The 24,202-nt window shown below is 39.6% G+C and overlaps 2 protein-coding genes across 2 annotated transcripts; both read left to right on the top strand.

Moving 5' to 3' along the window:
- The first annotated feature begins 1,409 nt into the window (after nucleotides 1–1,409).
- On the top strand, nucleotides 1,410–23,232 carry LOC131830076 (lipase member J-like). Its single transcript, XM_059172484.1, has 9 exons — nucleotides 1,410–2,233; nucleotides 2,842–2,959; nucleotides 5,961–6,159; nucleotides 7,218–7,327; nucleotides 12,988–13,124; nucleotides 13,900–14,046; nucleotides 17,712–17,783; nucleotides 21,745–21,816; nucleotides 22,957–23,232. The coding sequence occupies exons 1-9, from the start codon at nucleotides 2,069–2,071 to the stop codon at nucleotides 23,176–23,178; spliced, it is 1,242 nt and encodes a 413-aa protein (XP_059028467.1). The 5' UTR covers nucleotides 1,410–2,068; the 3' UTR covers nucleotides 23,179–23,232.
- Nucleotides 7,923–9,986, top strand: LOC131830051 (glucocorticoid-induced transcript 1 protein-like). The gene is given in 2 exon segments (XM_059172451.1): nucleotides 7,923–9,505; nucleotides 9,508–9,986. Coding segments are annotated over 2 exon segments (1,632 nt in total). The 5' UTR covers nucleotides 7,923–8,220; the 3' UTR covers nucleotides 9,855–9,986.
- Nucleotides 23,233–24,202: the final 970 nt, after the last annotated feature.

Raw genomic sequence — 24,202 nt, 5'->3', positions numbered from 1 at the left:
TAAATATAAACCTAAGCTACGACAAATGGATTAGAGTGTGCAGAACAAGGAAGGCGACAGTCCCACACTATTTACACTGCTCAGAACACATTTAGAATACCAGGTTCAGTGCTGGGCCCCAGATTTCAAAAGGGTCATTGATAAATGGGGCCATTCAAGGAAAAATGTCCAGGATGCTAAGTGGACTTGAAATTATCTTGCTTGAATAGGTTAAGAGGGATAAAGATTGCTAGGTTGCTAGCCTCAAGAAAATGTCACAAAAACACAAAAACCATTTTCAAACATGTAAAAGATCTTAAGAAAGAAAAATAATTGGATACATCAGCATACTAAAATCAGTTTATGAAAATTATCAGAAACTAGATTCTGGCTTAAAGATATTTATGGAATAATATAGATATTTATTATTTGTATTATATATTAAATATCTATGTTATTTATTGAGAATATAGATATTCTCAAAGAAGAAATTTAAAGGAAAAATTTTAAGTAGGTGCATCTAAAAATGGAACACATTTTCTCATGAAGTAGCTCTCCAACGGGGACACCTTCGGAATGTGGATGGGCACAATGGGGGATATTGCCAAAGAAACTGAAGTACTGGATAGGACAGTGGTCCTGGGACAGGATACGTATAAGTAAATGAAGATTTTCTAAATGGTAGACAGAATTTTAAGGAAGTCAATTTCCACCTTCTGAACTGCTGAAAGTACTTTTCACTAATACGTCTAGAAAAGCCTTTGTGGTCAAGCAGATTTGCCTTTCCTACCTTCCCTTTCACAGTTGCTCTTTACCAGCTTTGTAAGAAATCTCAAGATTTACCACCACCATGAAACACTAGAGTTTTCTGAATTCAACTATATATTTACCTGAACAGTTTTATAGTTTCACATGATTTCCCGTTACTTATTTTCATTTCAGCTTGAGGAAGTCCCTTTAATGTGTACTGTAAGGCCCAATTAGTACCGGTGATAAAGTCCTTCAGCTTTTACCTGTCTGAAAAACTATCTGCCCTTCCAATTTGAAAGGCAGCTTTGTTGGGTTGTTGAATGTTCATGGTTGGCAGGTTGTTTTTTGTTTTTTTTTTTCCTTCCCTCCTTTCTTCCCTTCCTTCTGCACTTTGAATATATATTCAATATATATTGAATAGGGGGTCTGGGTGGCTCAGTGGGTTAAAGCATCTGCCTTTGGCTCAGGTCATGATCCCAGGGTCCTGGGATCGAGCCCCACATCAGGCCCTCTGCTCAGGGGGTAGCCTTCTTCCCCCTCTCTCTCTCTGCCTGCCTCTCTGCCTACTTCTGATCTTTGTCTGTCAACTAAATAAAATAAAATCCTAAATACATATATATATATATATATATATTTGCATATATGTATATTTTGCAATCTGTATTTTGCAAAGTCTCTGCTAAAAAAATTTGCTGATAGTCTTATGGGGGTTCCATTATAGATAACAAGTTATTTTTCTTACTGTTTTAAGATTCTTGCCATCCCCCTTCCCTCCCCAAAACTCAACAACTGTTAAACATACTTTAAACGAGTGTTAGTCTAGGGACGCCTAGGTGGCTCCATCAGTTAATTGTCTGCCTTTGGGTCTGGTCATGATCCCAGAGTCCTGCATCTGGCTCCCCATTCTGTGGGGTGTCTGCCTTTCCCTCTGTGCTCTCTCTCTGACTCTGTTTCTCACACATACACACACACACACACACACACACACACACTCTCTCAAATAAATCAATAAAATCTTTTAAGGAAATAAACAAGTGTTAGTCTGGTAAGAATATCATTACATCATTAATTCAGGTATCAATTAACTTGTAGTATATGATAAAGTTTTTGGAATTGGGCTAAACAATTCTATAATGGAGACCTCAAAGAGGGTTTTGTGCTGCAAAAGAAGACAGCTGGAAAAGCACTGATGTGGGAATGAAGCCAGAATGAATTGAACTCTTGACTGCCAACTATACATTGTGTGTCCTTAGACAAGTTACTTAATTTTTCCAGGCTTTGGTTTTCTGACCTGAAAACAGTAATATTCCCTAACTCACAGAATTATTTAAACAGTCAAATGGTATCACTTGCTGCAATTTTAGTAGTATTAACATCTCCTTTTATATGCAGATCCCAAATGTCCTATCTTTTCAGAGTGACCTCTCTTATTTTAATTCTTGGGACTACGCAAGGTGCCTTTCTATATCGAAGAGCTCAGAACCCTGAAGTGAACATGAACATTGTAAATTGCTAGGAAATAAATGCTAAGCTGCTGAAATAACACAGTGGATGCTACTCTTTAATTGGGGAGGGCGGGCTTTTATTTTAATAGAGCTGCAGTCAAAAAAATATCCCTGTATTCATATATTTTGATATGGGTCAATGAATAGTCCCCATTTACCGTTCTGTAGCTCACAGTTTCCCCTTCACCCTTACTTTGTCCCTGGGTGAAAATATATATACCGGCATTTAAATACCTTTGTGGAAGACTTATAAATTCTTTTTTGTATACACGCACATACATGCAAATTCCAGATATAAGCTTAGCTATAATCATAGACATGCAAACATTTGTGGATAAACATATATTTTAAAATTTATGTGGCTGAGCAGGTAAAAGTTTGAGTGATTAGTAGTTAGGCAAAAAGTAATGTATAAGAATGATGTTTATAGATGTACTAAAATATCTATTACTGAATGAATCAGTGAACTAGTGAAAAAAAAAATAGTCCTGAGGTTGAGAGACTGACTATACAAGGTCCATTATTACATTAACAGCTTAGGTTATTATCAGATTCCATTAACTGACCAGAAATTGTATCCTAAAAGCCTTCCTTTTTCTTTATCTAGAGCCAAATTATTTCTTATTGGGGCTACCCAGAGGAAGTGTATGATATTATAACTGAAGATGGTTACATCCTTGGCCTTTATAGAATTCCTTATGGGAAGACAAACAGTGACAGTTCAGGTAATATTCAATTCAGAACAACTTGGTGACTGTCTGGGCCCTCAGTGAGTGTCAGACAAGGAAAAGACTTAAAGATGAAGTGCACAATTAACTTCTCACCCTTGTCTCTACATGCCCCCAGATGAGAGCCTGATTCTCCCCTGGCTTCTTGTTCACAGGATGGTTTTAGAGTGTGATGGAAACTAAGCTGTTCCAAATGTTCTTTGTGGGTCCCTTTAATAGCAGAGAGATGAGTTTGGTCTTGGTTCTTTATCCCAACAGTAGGTACATCACTATCCACAAGTGTGGTGAAAAAGATAAAGTACTTGAATTTGTCGCTAGGGTTATAATCCTATATCTGTCACTTACTAGAAGAATATGCAATAGATTACTTTTGCTTATTCATCTAATTGTTCAAACAAAAGCCAACTTTTTTTTTAGTTTTCTCTTTAGATATTTCTCCTTGAAAAGGATGTTTCTCATATTATAAAATGCCCTCTCAAGTTTTAAGCAGTAAAGTATATTTCAGGAAAGATACTAATTTGAAACAACCTCAATCAATGTAATTTTGGATTCTTATAAAGGTCAGAACTACCAGACAGAAAATGTTAACATAGATTTAACATAATTATAGTAATCATTTTTCAGGGTCTGACCTAATTTTGTGAATACTGTAATAAAATATTGAAAGGTAATTTCAAAATACAGTAAGTGCTTTTGAGTTGTCTAGAAGCAGTGCCCGAGACAGGGAGTCAGAAGCATGTGATTTATTGCTGGTCTACCATCAGGAGAAGGTCATGTGGAAATCCAAGAGGGCTAGGAAAGGAGCTAGAAAGGGTATGTCTCAGCTAAGTCCCGCTGGAGTCTGATCTCAGGGGAGCTTATGGATCCAGGAACTGCATCGTGGAAGCTGTCCTGCTTTGAAGTTAAGGAGTTAGCCTTTTGCATTGCCACAGCAGTTAGTTATTGCCTAAGGCTACTTTTATTGGTGTAATCTCCTAGGTAAGGCAACTGCCATTCGCCCTGGGGGATAGAGGGGCAATAGTGAGCACTTAGAAAGCAACACCCACAACATCTGGGAGCTCCACCTACTTTGGAAAGGAAGTCTGGGTGAGCACCAAAATAACAGAGAGTGCACCTCTTACATGACACAGATCCTTTTGTTTTTCACATTAAGCTTATTTCATCCAGGTGCAGGTTTTCCAGGGTATGGGTAGGTCAGAATTTCTGGGGAAACTTATAAGAGGAAGCTGAGTGGAACAAAGTGTGACATCTGCCATTGCCACTGATCCTAATGCCATGGCTGTCACTTGTTAATTCCCACCTGTACTACCCACTGTAGATTCCCCTCCCTCTCAGCTGTGTCCCCTGATGTGGCAAGCCAGGCCCTTATCCTGAAGGGTTACTGTGTCTGTAACAGGTCGCAGTTGCAGTACTTGTACATTTTATAGGGAAAGCAAGGCAACGGAGTAGCAAAAGATGTCCCACTGAATCTCGTGAACACCAAGTATGTTTTTCCATCCTCATTCTGTATCAGAAGCCCTACCTCGTCATGATGATCAAGGCCAATGACTCCTGCTAATATAGTTTTTCCTTTCTTTGCCACTGCTGCCCTCTAGTCTTCTATCATGAGGAGTCCAAAGTCATAGCCTACCAGCAGTCATGGCTTTATTATTAGGATGTTTACTGTGTGAACTAGTGGACATGTCTTCTGTCTGGGGACCAGGGCCTCTGGATCTATAAGAGCCTTAAATTGTGAGGACAAAAAGTACAAACTCCCAAGTGAGTTACTGGATGATAGTAAGACCATTCTTCATCCTACCCCTTTTTTCTTAGACTCCGTGTTCTACTGATTAGAGCAATATATTCAGTCATTTGTTTAAGGTATTAAATGAGTCCTTAAGGACAGGACCCACAGTTACAGGATGTCATCTCCCAGCTGGAATCTCTACTGGGTGCTGATTTCATTGCTTGGTTGGGCTGGCAGCCTCTTGATGGTGGTTACGCTCTCAGACCAGTGGCCTTCCAAGGCCATAATACTGAGGAATGCACCTTCTTTGACCTGCAATGATTCCCTTTATTTGAGGTATGTCATGAGGGGTTCCATATTTGTAGATCAGACACTCCATGAACTCTTGGAACTCTGCTGTGGTCCTATGTGGAAAGAAAGGCAAATCATAGCCAAAATATATATCAATGCCAGTCATAGTGGGTTGTTGACCTTTCCAGATGAGAAAAGGTCTGATGCCCCCAACTAGTCTCCAAGTGGCTGGTTTGGTCTCCTTGAGGGGATGGTACCCTGTGAGATATCTGTTGCAGGCAGGTCAGACATACTTTCCTAGCAGTAGCTGTGGTAAGGCACCCACGCTGGGGGCCCAAGTTAACCTACATCTCTCTCATCATGGCTACTTCTTTCATGAGCCCACTGCACAGCACTGGGGTGGCTAAGACCAGTGTCTGGCTGACATCTACTGTAATATGTTATTTAAAATGTATATGATGGAAGTGTAAGTGGCTCAGTTAAATGTCCGACTCTTGTTTTTGGCTCAGGTCATAATCTCCGGGGTGGTGAGCTCAAGGTCTATGTTGGGCTCCGCACTCAATGTGGAGTCTACTTGAGATTCTCTTTCTCCCTCTCCCTCTGCCCCTCCCCCTTCTCACTCTCTCTCTCTCTAAAATAAAAATAAAATAAAATGTATATGAGTGCTCTCATGACTATTAGCTATGTGAATGTTCTAATCTTTAAAGTTTATATATTTAAGTGAGACATGACCTAATGGTATACTTGGTCATTTGAAAAAAAATTCTTTGTAAACTTTGCTAAGTGTGCAACTTTGTAAACTTTGCTAAACAATGACAATGGTATTAAACATGAAAAATTTACCATATTTATACAATATAAAATTTAAAAATATATTTTGAAAACTTCAAACTGTCATGTTAAAGGATTTAATTTCAGATAAGATATTTATACAGATACTACAACATTTAAGAAGAAATTCTCTGCATTTTTTTTTTCTAGCTCAGAGGCTTGTTGTCTACTCGCAACATGGTTTGTTTACATGTGCCAGCAGCTGGATCTCCAATCTGCCCAACAACAGCCTGGGCTTCATTCTGGCAGATGCTGGTTATGATGTGTGGATGGGGAACAGCAGGGGGACCACCTGGTCCAGGAAACACAAGTACCTGAAGACAAATTCCAAAGAATTCTGGGCCTTCAGGTACAAATAACATCAAGTAATGTTTCATTTTATTTTATAAGTGTGTCAAATATTTTGTCTTGTGTTTGAATGAAATAAAGTAGAACAGAAGTGTCTTTTCTCAATCAGGTCTTGTAACAGACCATGACAATTTATGTCAATTTTTGCTTGAAAATGAAAGAATGCTTGCTTGACCTTAAGTGTGTTTCTCGTTTGTCAAAAATACCCAAACTACTGCAGCACATTTGAACTTTAACAAAGCACATTTGGTTTATGTAAATGTAACTCAACCATCCTAAATTAATACATAGTTTGTTTTCCTTCCTGCATGGTTCTTTGTAATTTTTTGTTCCTCTATTGGATAACCCCACCCTTCCTATTGTTTTGCTTCTTAACCTATATATTTACTTTATCCCCCTGTATGCAAAATAAACAGCCTCTTTATAAGACTATCTTGGGGCTACTTTATTCGCTGACTTTGTGTTCTCACGGAAGTCTTTATTAAGTAGATATATTACACCATATAAATTCTTTTTTAAGAAAGATTTATTTATTTGAGAGAGAGCTGGAGAGAAAGTGCATGCACATGCATGAGTGGGGGGAGGAGCAGAGGAGAAGGAGAGAGAAGCTCAAACAGACTCCACATTGAGTGCAGAGCCAGACACAGGGCTCGACCTCACCACCCTGAGACTACGACCTGAGCTGAAATCAACCAATTGAGCCACCCAAGGGCCCCATAAATTTTTTTTAACATATTTTTTTTAAGATTTGATATATTTATTTGACAGACAAAGATCACAAGTAGGCAGAGAAGCAGGCAGAGAGAGAGGGGGAAGCAGGCTCCCTGCTGAGCAGAGAGCCCGATGTAGGACTTGATCCCAGGACTCTGGGACCATGACCTGAGCCGAAGGCAGAGGCTTTAACCCACTGAGCCACCCAGGTGCCCCACCCCATAACTTCTTGATAATACCCAAAGAGAGTTGAAAATTGTTTGCCTTCACTTACCTGTTCATTATCTTCAAGGGTTAGCATCACATTCTAGAAGCAAGGGGATTTCAACTTCGCTTTTCCTTTTGTAGTTTTGACGAGATGGCAAAATACGACCTCCCAGCCTCCATCGACTTCATCATGAAACACACGGGACAAGAGGAAATATTTTATATAGGCCATTCCCAGGGTACCACTATTGGTATGGCCAGAAAGATTGTGGCTCGTAGTATGCAATGTCTTTTGTAGGGTTTGCAGACACACCTCCTAAGGAAGTGGGCAAACTCCCAGAGCTACAAGTGACACAAAACAGAGCGCCGAGAAGAAGACCCACAGCCGGGCCCTGGACACTTACCCCCTTCCTCCTTCTACCTTGTCTACGCCAGTCACAAAGAATTCATTGTAATAACAGGTTGTCTTTGTTCCCAAGCGTTCAGAAGTTGGATATCCATCTTGGGATCAAAGTGAGATCATAAGATCATAACTACCCCTTGTTCCACAAATAGAAATTTCATACTTATAATTGTTATTTAAGTGTGGCAAAGGACCTCATGAGGAGGGGATGTGAGAAGGCCATTCATGCTTATGCATTTAGGACAGATTAAACTTTAGACATGCACAAAGATGAGCCTAAGCCTTCATATGTTTAAAAAGACTAAAAAAGAACTTCTTTCAGCTCACAGCAACAATGCTTCCATCTAATGTGTAATAGTTTCATTTTCAGAAAATAATTCTCTAAAACCCAACATAATTCTCTTACATGATGTGGTAAACCTTCTTACTCCCACTCTTTCTACTGGGAAAGTTACAAAGCCTACTTGATAGTAGCAACCAGTATTCACTGAGTCTTTTCTAGGCTGAAAAATGATCATTTTCTTAAAGGAATAAGCCACATCCTGCTTTAAAAGAGTATGTTGAAGAACAGTCTAATCCAATTTTCCACAGATATTTTCTCTGACATTTATTAATCATGTGTGTGAGTTGTACTCTGGATTTTCCAGCTGTAACAGTTATCTGGAACCATGAATCTTGGAAAATTATTAAATAAGAAAGAAGTGGCTATGTGCTAAAGTTTACTGACTTCTAATATGTTATATGATTCTCTGGTCGTGTGCCTTCTTAGAACTCAGAAAACAGAAAAGCTATAAAAATAAAAAAGATGTGGCCTCCCGCTCTGAGCCTCCGTGTCAGCCGGCGTCGTCCCAGGCCCTCGGAGCCACCATGTCCACTGCCTCCTCCTCCAGTTCCTCTCAGACCCCTCATCCCCCGCCGCAGAGGATGCGGCGCAGCGCCGCGGGCTCCCCGCCCGCCGCCCCCTCCGCCGGCAGCGGGAACGGCGCGGGCGGCGGCGGCGTGGGTTGCGCCCCGGCTGCGGGAGCCGGCCGGCTGCTGCAGCCCATCCGCGCCACCGTGCCCTACCAGCTCCTGCGGGGCAGCCAGCACAGTCCCACGCGCACACCCGCCGCCGCCGCCGCCGCCTCGCTGGGCAATCTCCCGGGGCCCGGCGCGGCCCGCGGCCCCAGCCCACCCAGCCCGACGCTGCCGCCGGCCGCGGCCCCGACCGAGCAGGCGCCGCGGGCCAAGGGCCGCCCGAGACGGTCCCCCGAGAACCACCGGAGGAGCAACTCACCTGAGAGACGGAGCCCCGGCTCGCCCGTGTGCAGAGTGGACAGGCCAAAATCTCAGCAAGTTCGAACCTCTAGTACAATAAGGCGAACCTCTTCTTTGGATACGATAACAGGACCTTATCTCACAGGACAGTGGCCACGGGATCCTCATGTTCATTACCCTTCATGCATGAAAGATAAAGCTACTCAGACACCTAGCTGTTGGGCAGAAGAGGGAGCAGAAAAAAGGTCACATCAGCGTTCTGCATCATGGGGGAGTGCTGATCAACTAAAAGAGATTGCCAAACGGAGGCAGCAACTACAACGTAGTAAACAGAGTAGTCGGCACAGTAAGGAGAAAGATCCTCAGTCACCTCTTCATGGCAACCATATAACAATCAATCACACTCAGGCTGCTGGATCAAGATCAGTCCCTATGCCGCTGTCAAATATAGCAGTGCCAAAATCTTCCGTTTCACGTGTGCCCTGCAATGTAGAAGGGATAAGTCCTGAATTAGAAAAGGTATACATTAAAGAAAATAATGGGAAGGAGGAAGTGTCCAAGCCCTTGGAGATCCCGGACGGTCGAAGAGCCCCACTCCCTGCTCACTACCGGAGCAGCAGCACTCGCAGCATCAACACTCAGACCCCCTCTGTGCAGGAGCGCAGCAGTAGCTGTAGCAGCCATTCACCCTGTGTCTCCCCCTTTTGTCCCCCCGAATCCCAGGATGGGAGCCCTTGCTCAACAGAAGATTTACTCTATGATCGTGATAAAGGTCTCGTCAGCCTATCTCAGCCCCTCTCTTTTCCTGTCCTGACAAAAACAAGGTTAATTTCATCCCCACCGGATCAGCTTTCTGTCCTGTAAAACTTGTAGGCCCTCTCTTACCTGCCTCCGACCTGATGCTCAAGAACTCTCCTAATTCAGGCCAGAGCTCAGCCTTGGCCACTCTGACCGTTGAGCAGCTCTCCTCCTGGGTTTCCTTTACGTCTCTTTCCGATGACACCAGCTCGGTGGGCACCATGGAGGCCTCCCTCCAACAGCCATCCCAGCAGCAGCAGCTCCTGCAGGACCTGCAGGGCGAGGAGCACATCTCTGCTCAGAACTATGTGATCATCTAAAACCGAGGGGGAGCTGGCCTCTACCCTACCTTCAGGGATTAGGAACTAGACCTCAGACAGCTTATCTGCATGGAGTGACAAACTTGCAGAACACCACCACCACCAACAGAATACTTATCAGCATCAGAAAGTATCTCTTAACACTGATCTTGGCAGGGACGGAACTCCTATTCAGTTTTTGTGGAAAGCAGGACTGCTTGCAAAATGTGTGTGTCATTCAGCGTTTTAAGTGGAGACTATGCATTTCATAATATGTTTGACAGATTAGTACTGTGTCCTGTGTTTTGTTCCAAATTCTTCAGTATAAATAAGCTCTATATCAAAAAGTTGCCTGTCTAAATAGAAAATGTCTTGCTGTGCTTTGTCCTATGGAAAATACTGCACTTCAGGATTATGTTTACAATTGATCCAGGTGTTTGTTTCTAACTTCTATAATACATACAATGCAAAAAAATAAATAAGTAAATGGCCACAACAGTTGCACAGTGCCCACCCTATGGCCTAGCTTCAGGTACTTCAGTTGAAGTCTAAACTCAGGTAACTTGGAATGTATATCATATTGGGATATTAAATATTTCACAGCTAAAAAGCTAAAAAGGGAACATCACTCTTTTGCCTTTCCTTATTTTATGCATTTCCCTTTCCTCATTACATTCCACATTCTTCGAATAAGAAGTGCATTCAACCCTAGGAGAACAATAATCCTGGACATGGGTGAACATGAGGAGAACCAGCAAATCTGTGGTGTCTGACATCACTTTTGTCCTGCGGTTACAAGTAAAACACAACTGTTGAATTCACTGTTTCAACATGTGTACATGTGGCTTTTTTTTGGTTTTTAAACAAATTCAGGTGTTGCTCAGTTCCTGACTGTTACAATGTTGCAAATGAAGTATCTCCGGTACCAGGCTTTACATAAACATTCCAATTGTGCATGTTGGAATTTAACAAGAAAGTCTAGGTTTAATTGCAAAAAAAAGTGAACTCTCACAAGGGATGGGTGAGATTTTTTTGTTTATATTGGCCAGCAAAGTCACAAAGTGCTGTTTTAGCTAAAGGCATTATTAATGTTCAGTTTCTCTCTCGGAAGTTCTTTAACTTGAGGGTTTACAAATGTCACACTTTTTGGTTCTTGTTTTCCTCCAGCAGTTGAGGTGCATGAGTTGCATTCATGTGGAGAGAGAATGTGTGGGTCTCAGAAGCAGTGCAGCACAGAAAGCTGGTTGTTTGGTGACTTAGAAAAGCAGTAGTTTGCAGTTGTCTCTTCAAGCCTCTCCTCACAGTATCATGGATGGTTCTGTTAGTATTTCAGATGTGCAAAGTAAAGCAAAAACCCAAGTAAATCGCCTTGCACTTGCAGACTCGACCTGAATTCTCAACGAAGTTGTGTGATGAGAGCCCTAGATAATCCCAGTTGGTCAGTGGAAGAGCCCAACTCTGACTTTGTTTTCTGCAGCACAAAGAGAGTCTCCAAAAGCAAAGGGAAGTTTTTGTATTTTTATTCCATTGCTTTTAGTTCAGTAAAGCATAGAGTTGTTTCATCTGTACCTACAGTATATGGCACTGTTTTCTTAAGAATTAGGGGAATAAGGTGCTTACAGTCACAGGAACGTTTCAGTTCCCTTCAGTCATTCCTTGGGGTTTCTTTGTTTTATTTTCTAAGGAGGTTGAAGAAGGAAGAGGTGATAGAGAAGAAAGCAACACCATTGATTTTTTTTAAAGAAATTATATATATATATATATATGTATATGTATATGTTTGCATGTGTATGTATTCTGTGTATTATTTTGTCATGATCCCAATTATCTTCTTTCCACCAAAGTTTGCAGTAATATTCTCTCCTAAAGGTGCATTCTGGCTCCTTTAAAATTAGTCAGTGTTATATTGTAGGAGACTGTCATGGAAAAGGACTCAGTTTACTTTTGCCATTTTCACAGGGGAACCTTTTAAAACAATCTCTTCAGCAGCAGACACCTTTAATCCTAATAATCTCAGGCCTTGATGAAAATACTATATTTTGTAGATTATGGTTAAAGGGAGAAAATTATTAGTTCTGTAAGATAAATATGAGCTCTATTAACTTCTGATATCTGGTTTAGCATTACATAATGTGTTGATCTTACACTCTGCTTTTGTCCAAATATGATGCAATAGTGTATCAATATCAATTTCTGAAAGATGGACTGAATGGTTTTTTGGTGATGAAATCTGATGTACGATATTTATAGTGACATGTGCTTTTATTTTCTCATGAGAAACTAAATATTGTGTTGTACATTTGTTCTTAGCATATATTAAAGTTTTGAACCAAATGTGTTAAAGCGTATGCTTTGCCACGTAAACTTCCCAGAAGTTGTTGAGCTCAAATGTATCCTACATCCAGCTGTAGAAATTTGTCAGAAATTGTTTAAATTTTGTATATAGTTGTACTGTTTAATTCTAGCCACTGTGCTGAACAGTATTGGAATTACCATACAATATGGCTTTACACAAGGAAACGTGTGGCTTTTGTTTTGTGTTTTTTTGGTATAGAAGTTCCTGTGTCTTACTTAAATAAAGTTATTAGTAAAACTGGAAAAAAAATAAAAAAAATAAAAAAGATGTGCCAGAATGTAGCTTGATAAGATGTCATAAAAGGGAAAACTATTTGTCATATTAATGACTCTAACAATAAAATATAAACTAGTATCTTCTGCACAATAAGGCAAGGATGTTTTAAAATATATTAAAAGTAAATATAAAAACAATTTGACATGTATTGGATCTGTCATCTAAAGTGTAAGATTCAAATATCCAAAAAGCTCACTAGCCTATTTTCAGCATTGCCAGTTATAGAAATCTTCAATACTGTTTCTGATTTCTCAACTATCATGTTACAAGACTCTTTTATTGTTGATTTATCATTGTTTATGGTCTAGACATAGTTTTTAATATTAATCATCAGTCTGATGTTTGATCGATATGTATGTTTCATACTGGGTGATTGAGAAATGTTTGATAAGGGAATTGAGAAATGAACGAGTCAATTAAGTGGTCATACCATATTGAATTTACTCTCACTTGCCATGATATCATTTCTTACATGCTAGAAATGGTGTAAGAATAGTTAGTTTCTATCTTGTTTTCTTTCAGCTTTCATAACATTTTCCACAATACCACAGATAGCTGAAAGAATCAAAATACTTTTTGCCTTAGCTCCAGTTTTTTCTATCAAATACTCAAAGAGCCCTTTAATTAAATTGGCATACAAATGGAGGTCAGTGTTAAAGGTATGTTATTCCTTTCCTTTACATAGCTTATAAATCAAAATGACAATGATTCTGTCCTTTCAAAATAAAAGGTCTTGACTATGTTTGCATGAACTTAATTTTTTGGTTTCAGTGACACTGGATTCTTTCTTTTGTATTTACAAAGGAATAAGATTTTATTTATAATAGCTTTGGACATCTCATTTTGAAGGAAAATCCAGTAGTCAGCTTATCTCTATCTCCTGCTTCCAAGTTTTGTCCTTAATTTGAATGTATTTCTTTTAGGGTGCCTGGGTGGCTCAGTGGGTTAAAGTCTCTGCTTTCGGCTCAGGTCCCAGGGTCCTGGGATCGAGCCTCACATTGGGCTCTCTCCTCAGCAGAGAGCCTGCTTCCCTTCCTCTCTCTCTGCCTGCCTCTCTGCCTACTTGTGATCTCTATCTGTCAAATGAATAAATAAAATCTTGAAAAAATAAAGAAATGTATTTCTTTTAAAGGTTTTATTTAATTCTTTATTTGAAAGAAAGAGAAAGAGAGAGAACACAAGGGCAAGGGTGGCAGGGTAGGGCAGAGAGAGGGACAATCAGACTGCTCTGAGCATGGACCCAACATGGGACTCCATCTCATGACCCTGAGCCAAAATCAAGAGTCACCCACTAAACCGACTGAGCCACCCAGGCTCTCTCATTTAAATATTTTGAACTAATGTGAGACAGTGCATTTCATTATAAATATAATGAGCTCATTGCACCATTTATTTTGGTCTTCTAAATATGAATAAAGTAAACTTGTCTTACAGGCTTTTCTTGGCAACAAAGACTTCCTACCTAATACCTCATTCAAAAGATTTGTTGGTTCCAAGCTGTGTCCACTGAAGATTATTGGTAAGATTTGCCGTGATATCTTGTTTATGATATATGGATATGACCAGAAGAACTTAAATATGGTGAGAACAAATTGAATTTGAAATGTACTTTGTCCATTTTTAGAAAGCAGCTCTTAGTACTTTATGCCTTGCATGTCATTATATGATTTATCCACATGTACTGATAGATTCTTAGCCTTCCTGGTTTGGGGACTACACACCAACATTCTGAAACTAATCAGCATGAGCATGCTGGGATTAGTTTGCATTCCGATTTGTCTTGCTCTCTGTAGAGAACAGAGAGCAGGTGCTGTGCTGGGTCTTTTAATTGGCCTTTACTATTGGGTGTTAGTTTCCTGAAGTTTCTTGTATTTCAGTTCTCTCCTATCATTTATTTTTTAAAAATATTTTATTTATTTATTTGACAGAGAGATCACAAGTAGGCAGAGAGGCAAGCAGAGAGAAAGAGAGAGGAGGAAGCAGGCTCCCTGCCGAGCAGTGAGCCTGATGAGGGACTTGATCCCAGGACCCTGAGATCATGACCTGAGCTGAAGACAGAGGCTTAACCCACTGAACCACCCAGGCACCCCATCTTCTATCTCTTATTTTTTTAACAACTCCTGCTCTTATATCTTGGTTCCTAACACTCCCTTGCTTTCTTATTGACTCTTTTGTAATTGGCATTTGTGCCTGCTAATAACCTTACTGGCTTTGGGCATTCATAAAAATTCCTGGAGTGGGACACTGTTTAGGGGCTCAAGCTACTATTCCCAAAGCCATACAGTTTGATTGTGTATAGATGCTATTACAGATGTACGCATTCATTCTAAGACTTTTTAAGCACATTAAATTAAAAAACAGGCTTTAGCAGAAGCAGTTGTGGCATTCAAACTACTGGTTGGTTCCTGCACCTGTACCATTTAATAATTTCCCAGCAAGAATCAATTTATTCATTCAAAGAAAGAGAAGTTGTCAAGATGTCCATTCTTACCAACTTAGTCTATGGATTCAAGGCAATCCCAACCAAAACCCCTGCAAGCTAATTTTAGGATATTGACAAATGACTTCTAACGTTTATGGAGGGAAGCAAAACCTGGAGTAACCAACACAGAATTGAAGGGAAAGAGAAAGTTGGAGGACTGGTACTGTTGAACATTAAGACTTAGTCTTCAACTACAGTAATCTAGACAGTGTGCAATTAATGAAAGAATCAAGAAGATCAGGGTAGCAGAATAGAGAGTGCAGACACAGAGTCTCATGAATACCATCAACAGATATTTGACAAAGGAGAAAGGCAGTGCACTAGAAAAACCATAGTCTCTTCAACAAATAGTGTTGGGACAACTGGATGTCTACATACAAAAAAATGAAATACCCTTCACAAAGTTAACTCAGATTTGGATCATAGACCTAAATGTGAAATGTAAGACTCTCAAACTCCTAGAAGATCAAATCGGGAAAAACCTAGATGATCTTGGATGTGGCAAGGACCACCAGGTTGTACTTTTTGTTATAATTGATGAACCTACATAGACACATCATAAGTACCCCAAATCCATAGTTGACAGTGTGGTTCACTCTGGTGTTCTACATTGTGTGAGTTCTAACAAATGTATAATGACATAGACCTACCATTACAGTATCATGTAGGATATTTTCACTGCCCTACAAATCCTCTGTGATTTGTGTACTCATCCCTCCCCTCTTAAATCCTGGCAACCACTGATACCACTGATTTTTTCACTGCCTGCTACAGTTTTGCCTTTTCCAGAATGTCATGTAGTTGGAATCATAGTTTGTAGCCCTCTCAGATTGCTTTCGTCCATTTAGTAGCATAGATTCAAGGTTCTTCCATGTCTTTTCTTGGCTTGGTATCTCATTTATTTTTAGTTCTGAAAAAATATTTTATTGTCGGGATGTATCACTGTGTATCTATCCACCTACTAAATGACATTATCATTCAAGTTTTGACAATTATGAATAAAGATGTTATCAAGATCAATGTGCAGATTTTGCGTGAACATGAGTCTTTACCCCCTTTGGATAAATACCAAGGATTGGAATTGCTGGATCGTGTGACAAGGATACCTTTTGTTTTATAAGAGACCACTAAACTGTTTTTTTCCAAAGGGGTTGTACTATTGTGCATTCCCACCAGCAGTGAAGGAGAGTTCCTGTGACTTTTTCCTCACCAGCACTTGGTGCTGTCTGCATTTCAGACTTTTGTCATTTTCATAGGCTTGTAGTGGTATTTCATTGTTCTTTTAAATTGCATTTCCCTGATGGTGTATGATGCAGAGCATCTTTTCATGGTCATTTGCTATCTGTATATCTATTTGGTGAGCTGTCTTTTAAGGTCTTTGGCCCATTTTTAAATCAGGTTATTTTCTCATTGTTGAGTTTGAAGAGTTCTTTGTACATTTTGGGTAACACCTTCATATTTTGCAAATATTTTCTTCCAGTCTGTGGCCTGTCTTCTAATTCTCTTTGTCTTTTGCAAAGTGGACGTTTTTGACGGAAGAAGTTCAGCTTTTCAGTTATTTCTTTCATAGGTTGTGCCTTTGGTGTTTTATCTACAAATCCATCACTAGACCCAAAGTCAACTAGATTTTCTCTACTAGGTCATCTTATAGGAGTTTCATAGTTTTGAGTTTGACATTTAGATCTGTGTTCTATTTTGAGTTAACTCTTGCGAAGGGTGTGAGTCTGTGCCTCAATTCTTTTTTTTTTTTCTTTTTCTTTTCCATGTCATCTAGTTGTTCCAGGACCATTTGTTGAAGACACCATTGTTTCTTGATTGTATTGCCTTTTCTCTTTTTCAAAGATCTGTTGACTATATAGGGGTCTATTTTGAGGCCCTCTTTCCATTCTATGGATCTGTTGGTCTATTCTTCCACCAGTACCCCACTTCTTGATTACTGTAGGTTGATAGTACATCTTGAAGTTGTGTACGTCCATCCTCCAACTTTGTTCCTCCCTTACAATATTGTATTGGCTGTCCTGGGTCTTCCGCTTCTCCATCTGAAAAACAGTTTGTTGATATCCTTAAGAGAACTTGCTGAGATTTTGATAGGACTACATTGACATTGTCAGTCTTGCTCACTGACTAAGGTTTCCAGGGACATTGTAGGTAATTCAAACCTTGATGACAGGTTGACATGAAAGCTGCTGCATTTCTGATTGTTTCACTGTGAGTTGTGTAGCATTTCAGGAGCCTGGTTCATCATGGAAAGGGTTTCTTTTTAAATCTCCTAATCACCCTTGGCAGGCCGTGGGCTGATTTTGTTTGTTTGTTTGTTTGTTTTCCTCAACTAGCTTAGTTCTCACAATTAAACTTCAGATTCCCTGGGATTGGCAAATAACTTGAAGAAAAAACTGGCTTTAGTACTTTGCTTTTTTGAGGGTTTTTAAATTTTCCTTTTCCATTTCTCCTGGTAATTTCTATCTTTTCAGTCATTTGTGCTCTCCAAAGGGTCTGTGTGTGAGTCCTAAGAGTTTAGATTGTTTTCAGTATGGGATGACAAACTACATAACTCGGAAATCCAATAATAGCTTCTAGGTTAATGTAAAATTAAATATTTAGTAAGTACATTTATGTACTTAATTAAAATATAATTTTATATTTTATTTATATTATTTGCTTAAAATTACTTTAAATTTTGTTGAAATTATTTAGTGTAGCAAATATAAAAAGTTATGCTTTCTCTGGGTGGCCTAAGTATAAAAATAATTTTTTAACCCCTCAGAGTTGTCTGGATGTGTATTTGTCACATAACCCAGCAGGGACATCTATTCAAAATATGCTACACTGGAGTCAGGTATAACTTTTCAAGTGCTTTTTAGTACAATTTTATTTATACTACTCGTGGTTTATCCCATCATTCTGAGAATCATGCCATTGTCAGGATGATAAATTTAGAAGGATAAAATGTAACTATTACATATTTATGTAATTCTTCATGGTTTCTAATATGTTAATATCATAATCTATTAGATCTTCTAACCCTAAGCAATAATCAGAGCAATATACCTATTTTCTGTTTTACAAATGAGAAAAAGTTAATTTGGAATAGTAGACTAGGAATCATTGAGGCCATGTTTATTATTTGACTTACCCAAAGATTCAGAGTTATTCCTTCAAAAACACCTAAGATTAATAATAATAATAACAACAATAATAAAATTTTAAAAACCTAAGACTAAAACACAGGTATCCCAATGCCTAGTCTCTCACTAGACTTCATTCTCTCGTCTGTTCAATTGTGAACTTCATAAGGCCCTTGAGCAAGTTTTATTCACTTCTATATGTGCAAGGCCAAGAGTTCTGGGCAAACAACAGACACTCAAGAATATATGTTGCATGAATATTAATGAAGAAAAAATCCAGTGTGAATATCATCTTAAAGTTGAGAGCCAGGATAAAATCTTAGAAGGAACAGTATACTTGAGATCAAAATATCAGGCACTGAATCTTTTCTCTGAAACTTACTGCTAGTGAGACACTCAGCAAGCTCACTTACTCCTTATGAAGTCAGTTTCCTTAATTTTAAAAATGGAGTTAATAATAATGCTCTGACTTAACTAACAAAAATATTATGACAGTTCAATGGTGATGATCAAGAGTGTTGTTTAAATTTAATGAACACTAATGAATTCAAGTATCATTGAGATATTGGGAAGGACTTTCTCATTTAACATGTCTAAATCTACTAAGTGATTGTTTTGAGGTAAATTATTAAAAATCTTTAACTTATATTTAGATTTAGTTCATTCCTGGTGATAAATAGACCAGGAAAGTCTAAGCAACCTTTGCATCTATTCATCTATTGAAACAATATTTACTGAGTACCTACTATGTGCCCTGTACTGTTCTTGCTCGGGGTAGACATCAATGAACAAAGTAAATATTCCTGTACTCCTTAAGCTGACATTCTAGCAGTTAGATATACAGACAATAAACATTAAGCATAGCAAATAAGTAAATTATTAAAACTTTAGAAGGGAATAGAAACTATGGAAAAATAAAGGGGAAAAAGCAAGATAAAGAGATTAGACACAGTGGGTAGTGGGTTGTGTTTTTTTTTTTTAAAGATTTTATTTATTTATTTGTCAGAGAGAGAGTGAGTGAGAGCGAGCACAGGTAGACAGAGTGGAAGGAAGAGTCAGAGGGAGAAGCAGACTCCCTGTGGAGCAAGGAGCCCGATGTGGGACTCGATCCCAGGACGCTGGGATCATGACCTGAGCCGAAGGCAGCTGCTTAACCAACTGAGCCACCCAGGCGTCCCGTGGGTTGTGTTTTTGAACAGAGAGGTTAGGCCAACCTCAATGAGATGGTGACATTTGAGAAAAGATTTAGAGAAGCCAAGAAAGTTAGCAATGTGAACAACCTGGAGGAAGAACATTCGAGACAGAAAGATTGACCAAAGCAAAGCCCTTTACTTAGGAGCATTTCTGAGAGGGATGGCTAAAAGGTCACTGTGGCTGATTTCAGCAATTAAGAAAGAAAGAAGTAGGGAAAAGGGGGCAGAAATGTACTAGAGCCAGAAAGGAACAAGTACTCCATTGGGAGGACTTTGGCTTTCTAGCTAAGTGAGCAGCCACTGCAGGTTTTTGAGCAGGGAGCAGATACAATATGACTTATAGTTTTAAAGGAATGCTTAGGGGACACCTCAAAGGCTCAGTCAACAGAGCATGTGATGCTTGATCTTAGGGTCATGAGTTCAAGCACCACTTTAGGGGTAGAGTTTACTTGGGGGAAAAAAAAAAGAATGCTTTGGGTGCCATGTTGGGTAGATTGAAGTGGAAACAATGAGAAATTTTGGAGACCACCACAATCCAGATTGATGATGGCCTGCACAGATGTGTTTCCAGGAAGGGTGCCAAAGAGGGTTGGGTTCTGAGGGTACGTGTGTATTGTAAAGACAAAGACAGCCAAAGACATTTAATATGGATTCCGTGAAAGGAGAGAGGGAAAAGTCTTGGATGATTCCAGACTTTCTGGCCTAAGCAAGGAAAATATGCAATTGCCATTAAAGGAGATAGGGACATTTGGTGGCAGTGCATGTTTGAGGGACAGAGAAGATGTTCACATTTGGAGATGTTAAGTGTGAGGCATCCCAGTGTTTAACTTGAATAAGCAGTTGTGTATAGGAGTCTAGTATTTAGAAGAGATTTACAGAAGAGGATAAACATTTTAAGTATGGACACTACTGAAAACCAAGAAACTGGATGAGAATACACACAGAGCAAATACAGATGGGGAGAAGAGGAGCATGGGTAGAAGCCTGAGACATGGAAGGATTCAAAGGTCAGGCAGTGGCGGTTGGATGGATACAGCAAAGAAACCAAAAAGGGGCCGGGAGTGAAAAATGAAGATCAAGAAATGACGGTATTAGACAAACCATAAGAGACTCTTAATGTCACAAAACAAACTGAGCATGGCCGGGGGGAGTGGGGTAGGGAGAGGGTGGTGGGGTTACGGACATTGGGGAGGGTATGTGATATAGTGAGTGCTGTGAAGTGTGTAAACCTAGCGATTCACAGACCTGTACCCCTGAGGCTAATAATATGTTATATGTTTATAAATTTTTTTTAATTATTAAAAAAAAAAAAGAAATGACGGTATTCCAGAAGCTAAGTGGAGAAAAAGCTCTAGGATAGAAATGAACAGCTGGGTGCAATGGCATCATGGGTAATGTGAGGAAATTCCTCAGAATCGACAAGTTTTACAAATGCTAAGATCATGAATAACCTCAGCTGGTTTTGTGGAAGGAAAGAACTGCAGGGTAAGAAGTGTTGTTGGGAGAAAATCAGGTTGTCCAGAGAGCAGGAAGGTAAAGGAACCCATCAGAGATGGATTTTAAGATATACGCTAACAATGGAAGTCCAGATGGCAGAGAGAGCTTTAGAAGTTGGGAGGAGTTAGGAGAAGATAAAATGGTGGGTGCACGGAGACCTGTCAGGGTTAGAGTCCCAGAGAAGATCTGGAAGCTGAGAGTCTGAAACTTCCTGCAATGAAAACATTATCAGGGGGAGAAAGGGATATGATCAGATTAGACCTAAGAGGCTCACAGCAGGTGGTGGTGGTGAGGCTATAGTTATGAAAGGTGAAGCAAGCAAGGGGTGGCTTCTGGAACATGCTCTTGAGAGCTGTTGTTTGAAGCAAGGATGTTTAGGGACATGTTATTTCAGTGCTAGTGCACCTAGCACTAGACACTTTTTTTTTCTTTTAAGATTTTTTAAAAAGATATATTTATATTTATGTATATTTTAAAGAGATATTTATTTATTTTAGAGAGAGAGTGTGAGCACAGGGAGGGGCAGAGGGAGAGGGAGAATCTTCAAGCAGACTCCCTACTGTGTGCAGAGCCCAATGCGGGGCTCACTCCCACAACCCTGAGAACATGACCTGAGCTGAAGCCAAGAGTTGGACACGTAACAGACTGAGCCATGTAGGTGCCCATAGACACTCACTTTTGTCCTCTGTGGATGGAGCTGAGGCTTTCCGGGGAGGGCTGATGAGCACACAGGCTCCCATTAACAAGGTAAAAGGCCTTGGGGGAACGTGCATTTATATGAAACTGATAGAATCACGTTCCGTAGATGCCCCTGCCCCTCACCACCTCCCCCATTCCATTTCTTGCCCTTTTCAAAGGAAGGGAGAAGTGAAGACTGTCCCATACAGAGGGACAGTATATGAAACTCACACCTTACTTTACCAGCTGCACTGTAGGAAACAGATGAGTATAATCTTGCTTTAAATTTTTTTTTTTCTTTCAGGTTTTTCATTCTAGTCACTTGAGAGCTTTTGATTGGGGCAGTTCTGTTCTGAACTTGGTTCATTTTAATCAGGTACATAATTATGCATAAGCTAAAAACTATCTCCTGGGTCAGTTCAGAGGAGGTGGCTACAGAGAAGGGCTCGTGTAAAGCCCAAGAGGATAATAACAGTGAGAAGGACCAGCAGGCAAAGACTGCCATGATTTGGCTCCATAGTCTCACATCCAATGGGGGCTTTTCCAGATTTTCTATGTATTTTAACAACAAATACCTCAGGTAAGCCTGGAGAAGTTTGACAGGCTATAGAGTAATTCATCCTCCCTCAGGAGAAAAAATATTGTGTGTATAATACGCATAGCTCTGTGGTTAGTTAAATAAGAAATAAAAGGCATAATATGGTTCTTGACCCTAAAAGCTCTTGATTGTATTTGGGAAGATAAGACAAACCTGTAATTATGAGGAAAAGACAAAAGTTAATGAGAAGATAGTAATATTGTATGAAGAAGATGACAGAAATCTTGAGGTATTAGAACCCAAATCTGCCATCTTCAAAATTATTCTTTCCCATTATCCTCTTCTGCCTTAGCTAAACTTCATGCCTGGTGTGGTTTGCTTGTGTAAAACTCCAAAGTAAACTGGAAAGATTAAAATCAATAAAATCAGACTTGCTCCCCCTCCAATATTTACCATTTATTGATAAATATATTGACAGCTATACAGCTACAGAAATTTTTTTTAAAAGATTTTATTTATTTATTAGAGAGAGAGACACAGTGAGAGAGGGAACATAAGCAGGGGGAGTGGAAGAGAGAGAAGCAGGCTTTCCACTGAGCTGGGAGCCTGATGCGGGGCTCCATCCCAGGACCCCAGGATCATGACCTGAGCTGAAGGCAGATGCCCAACAATTCAGCCACCCAGGCGCCCCAGCTACAGAAAATTTTGATTAAAATGCTTTCATGCCTTATAAATAAAACGAAATTCCTTCTGCGGCATGTTTGAACACCCTGAATTAGAGCAAATGGTCTAGTTTTGATTTGTATCTGATCTATTTCTAAGTAAAAATCATAATAATGATTCTTTCAATATTCCTTGCTTCCATCATAGTAATTATTTTAGATTCAACGTACTTTAAACTTGTATTAATTAATCATTTAAAGAATAGTAAAGAACACCTTCTATGTGTCATTTTCTGTGAAAACCTTCTACATTTAGTCCACTTCTCCATATTACGACGTGAGGAACATGAACGTATCGACAGCGACTTGGAACGGGGGCAATGACTTGTTGGCTGATCCTCAAGATGTGAAGAATCTACTTTCTGAAATTACGAACCCTATTTACCCTAAAACTATTTCTTGCTACAATCATATAGACTTTTTGTTCGGTTTAGATGTATATCAGCAAGTTTACCGTGAAATCATTGACATTATCTAAGGCAGTCTATAAAGAATTATAGTAGTCTGTGTTGAAGGATCCATTTCATTTCTCTTAAAAGCCAATCATTATTTTCTTGCTATGTATGTTTTTCCTGTTATTTAAATAAAATCTGGAATTTTTCCCTGTTTTTCTTCATTGCCCCAGGCCTTCCATTCATTAAATCAGTGACATTTGTCATATGAGGGGAAATGGCAGATTCCAACGGCCCGAAGCAGTCTTTTGTGTTTTAAGTAACTAAAAGCATAATTTTAAAGGGATAATTTTTTTGAGAAAGGTGCTTTCTTTTCTTCAAAGATGAGCATATATGATATAAAAAGAGTTTGGGAGAATGCTTGCAGATATGAAAGCTAATTTTTCTCTGAATGAATGAAGAGTAGAAACACTTTTGAGCTATGTAAAGGAGTTCGGGGGAGAAAAAAAGGGAAGAAAGAGCCTGGATACCAGTGTGATAGGGCTGCATCTGCCCCACTTCTGGCCAAGCTTCAGAAGTAGGGAGATCATAAAAGCCATAGAGGGTTTGCATCACCTCACTTCCCGGGTGTATAGCTGACCTTTCCAGAAAGTGTGTGCAAAGAGTCGCAATAGTGGTTGGGGCGGCTGGGTGGCTCAGTCCTTATGCATCTGCCTTTGGCTCAGGCAATGATTCTGGAGCCCTGGGATCAGTGGGCATCAGAGGGCGGTACAGGGGACATCACATACAAGGACTTAGACCCCAGTCCTTCCAACTCCTCTATAATGCATAACTTCACAGGCTTTTCTTAGTCCCTGGGGACAGCAAGATGAAAAGGGAGAGTTCTAGAATTGAGTGTAAATTTACCCCATAAAGACAGAAAAAAAAATCTGTAATTTCCTGGATTAGAATATTAAGTTTCCTGCCCCAGGCAAATTGGAGGTTGGAAGCCAAGCCAAGTCCAGTTCACTCTGCGGTTGCTAACTCTGTGTTCCACACATGCTTACGGGCCTTAAAAAGTCTTCTACCAAAAATAATGGAATATGCATAGATAGTGAGAAAAAAATAAAA

This window comes from Mustela lutreola, chromosome 4 (genome assembly GCF_030435805.1).
Source record: "Mustela lutreola isolate mMusLut2 chromosome 4, mMusLut2.pri, whole genome shotgun sequence".
Classification (NCBI taxonomy): domain Eukaryota; kingdom Metazoa; phylum Chordata; class Mammalia; order Carnivora; family Mustelidae; genus Mustela; species Mustela lutreola.
Note: the sequence above shows the minus strand (reverse complement) of the source record. Positions and strands in the feature narration are given on the sequence as shown.

Coding starts and splice junctions, on each gene's coding strand:
- LOC131830076 (XM_059172484.1), top strand. CDS start 2,069: ATGGTATCACTTGCTGCAATTTTAGTAGTATTAACATCTCCTTTTATA. Junction 7,328..12,987: donor TTCCCAGGGTACCACTATTG/GTATGGCCAGAA, acceptor GTTTTCTTTCAG/CTTTCATAACATTTTCCACA. Junction 21,817..22,956: donor ACTTGGTTCATTTTAATCAG/GTACATAATTAT, acceptor TTCTACATTTAG/TCCACTTCTCCATATTACGA.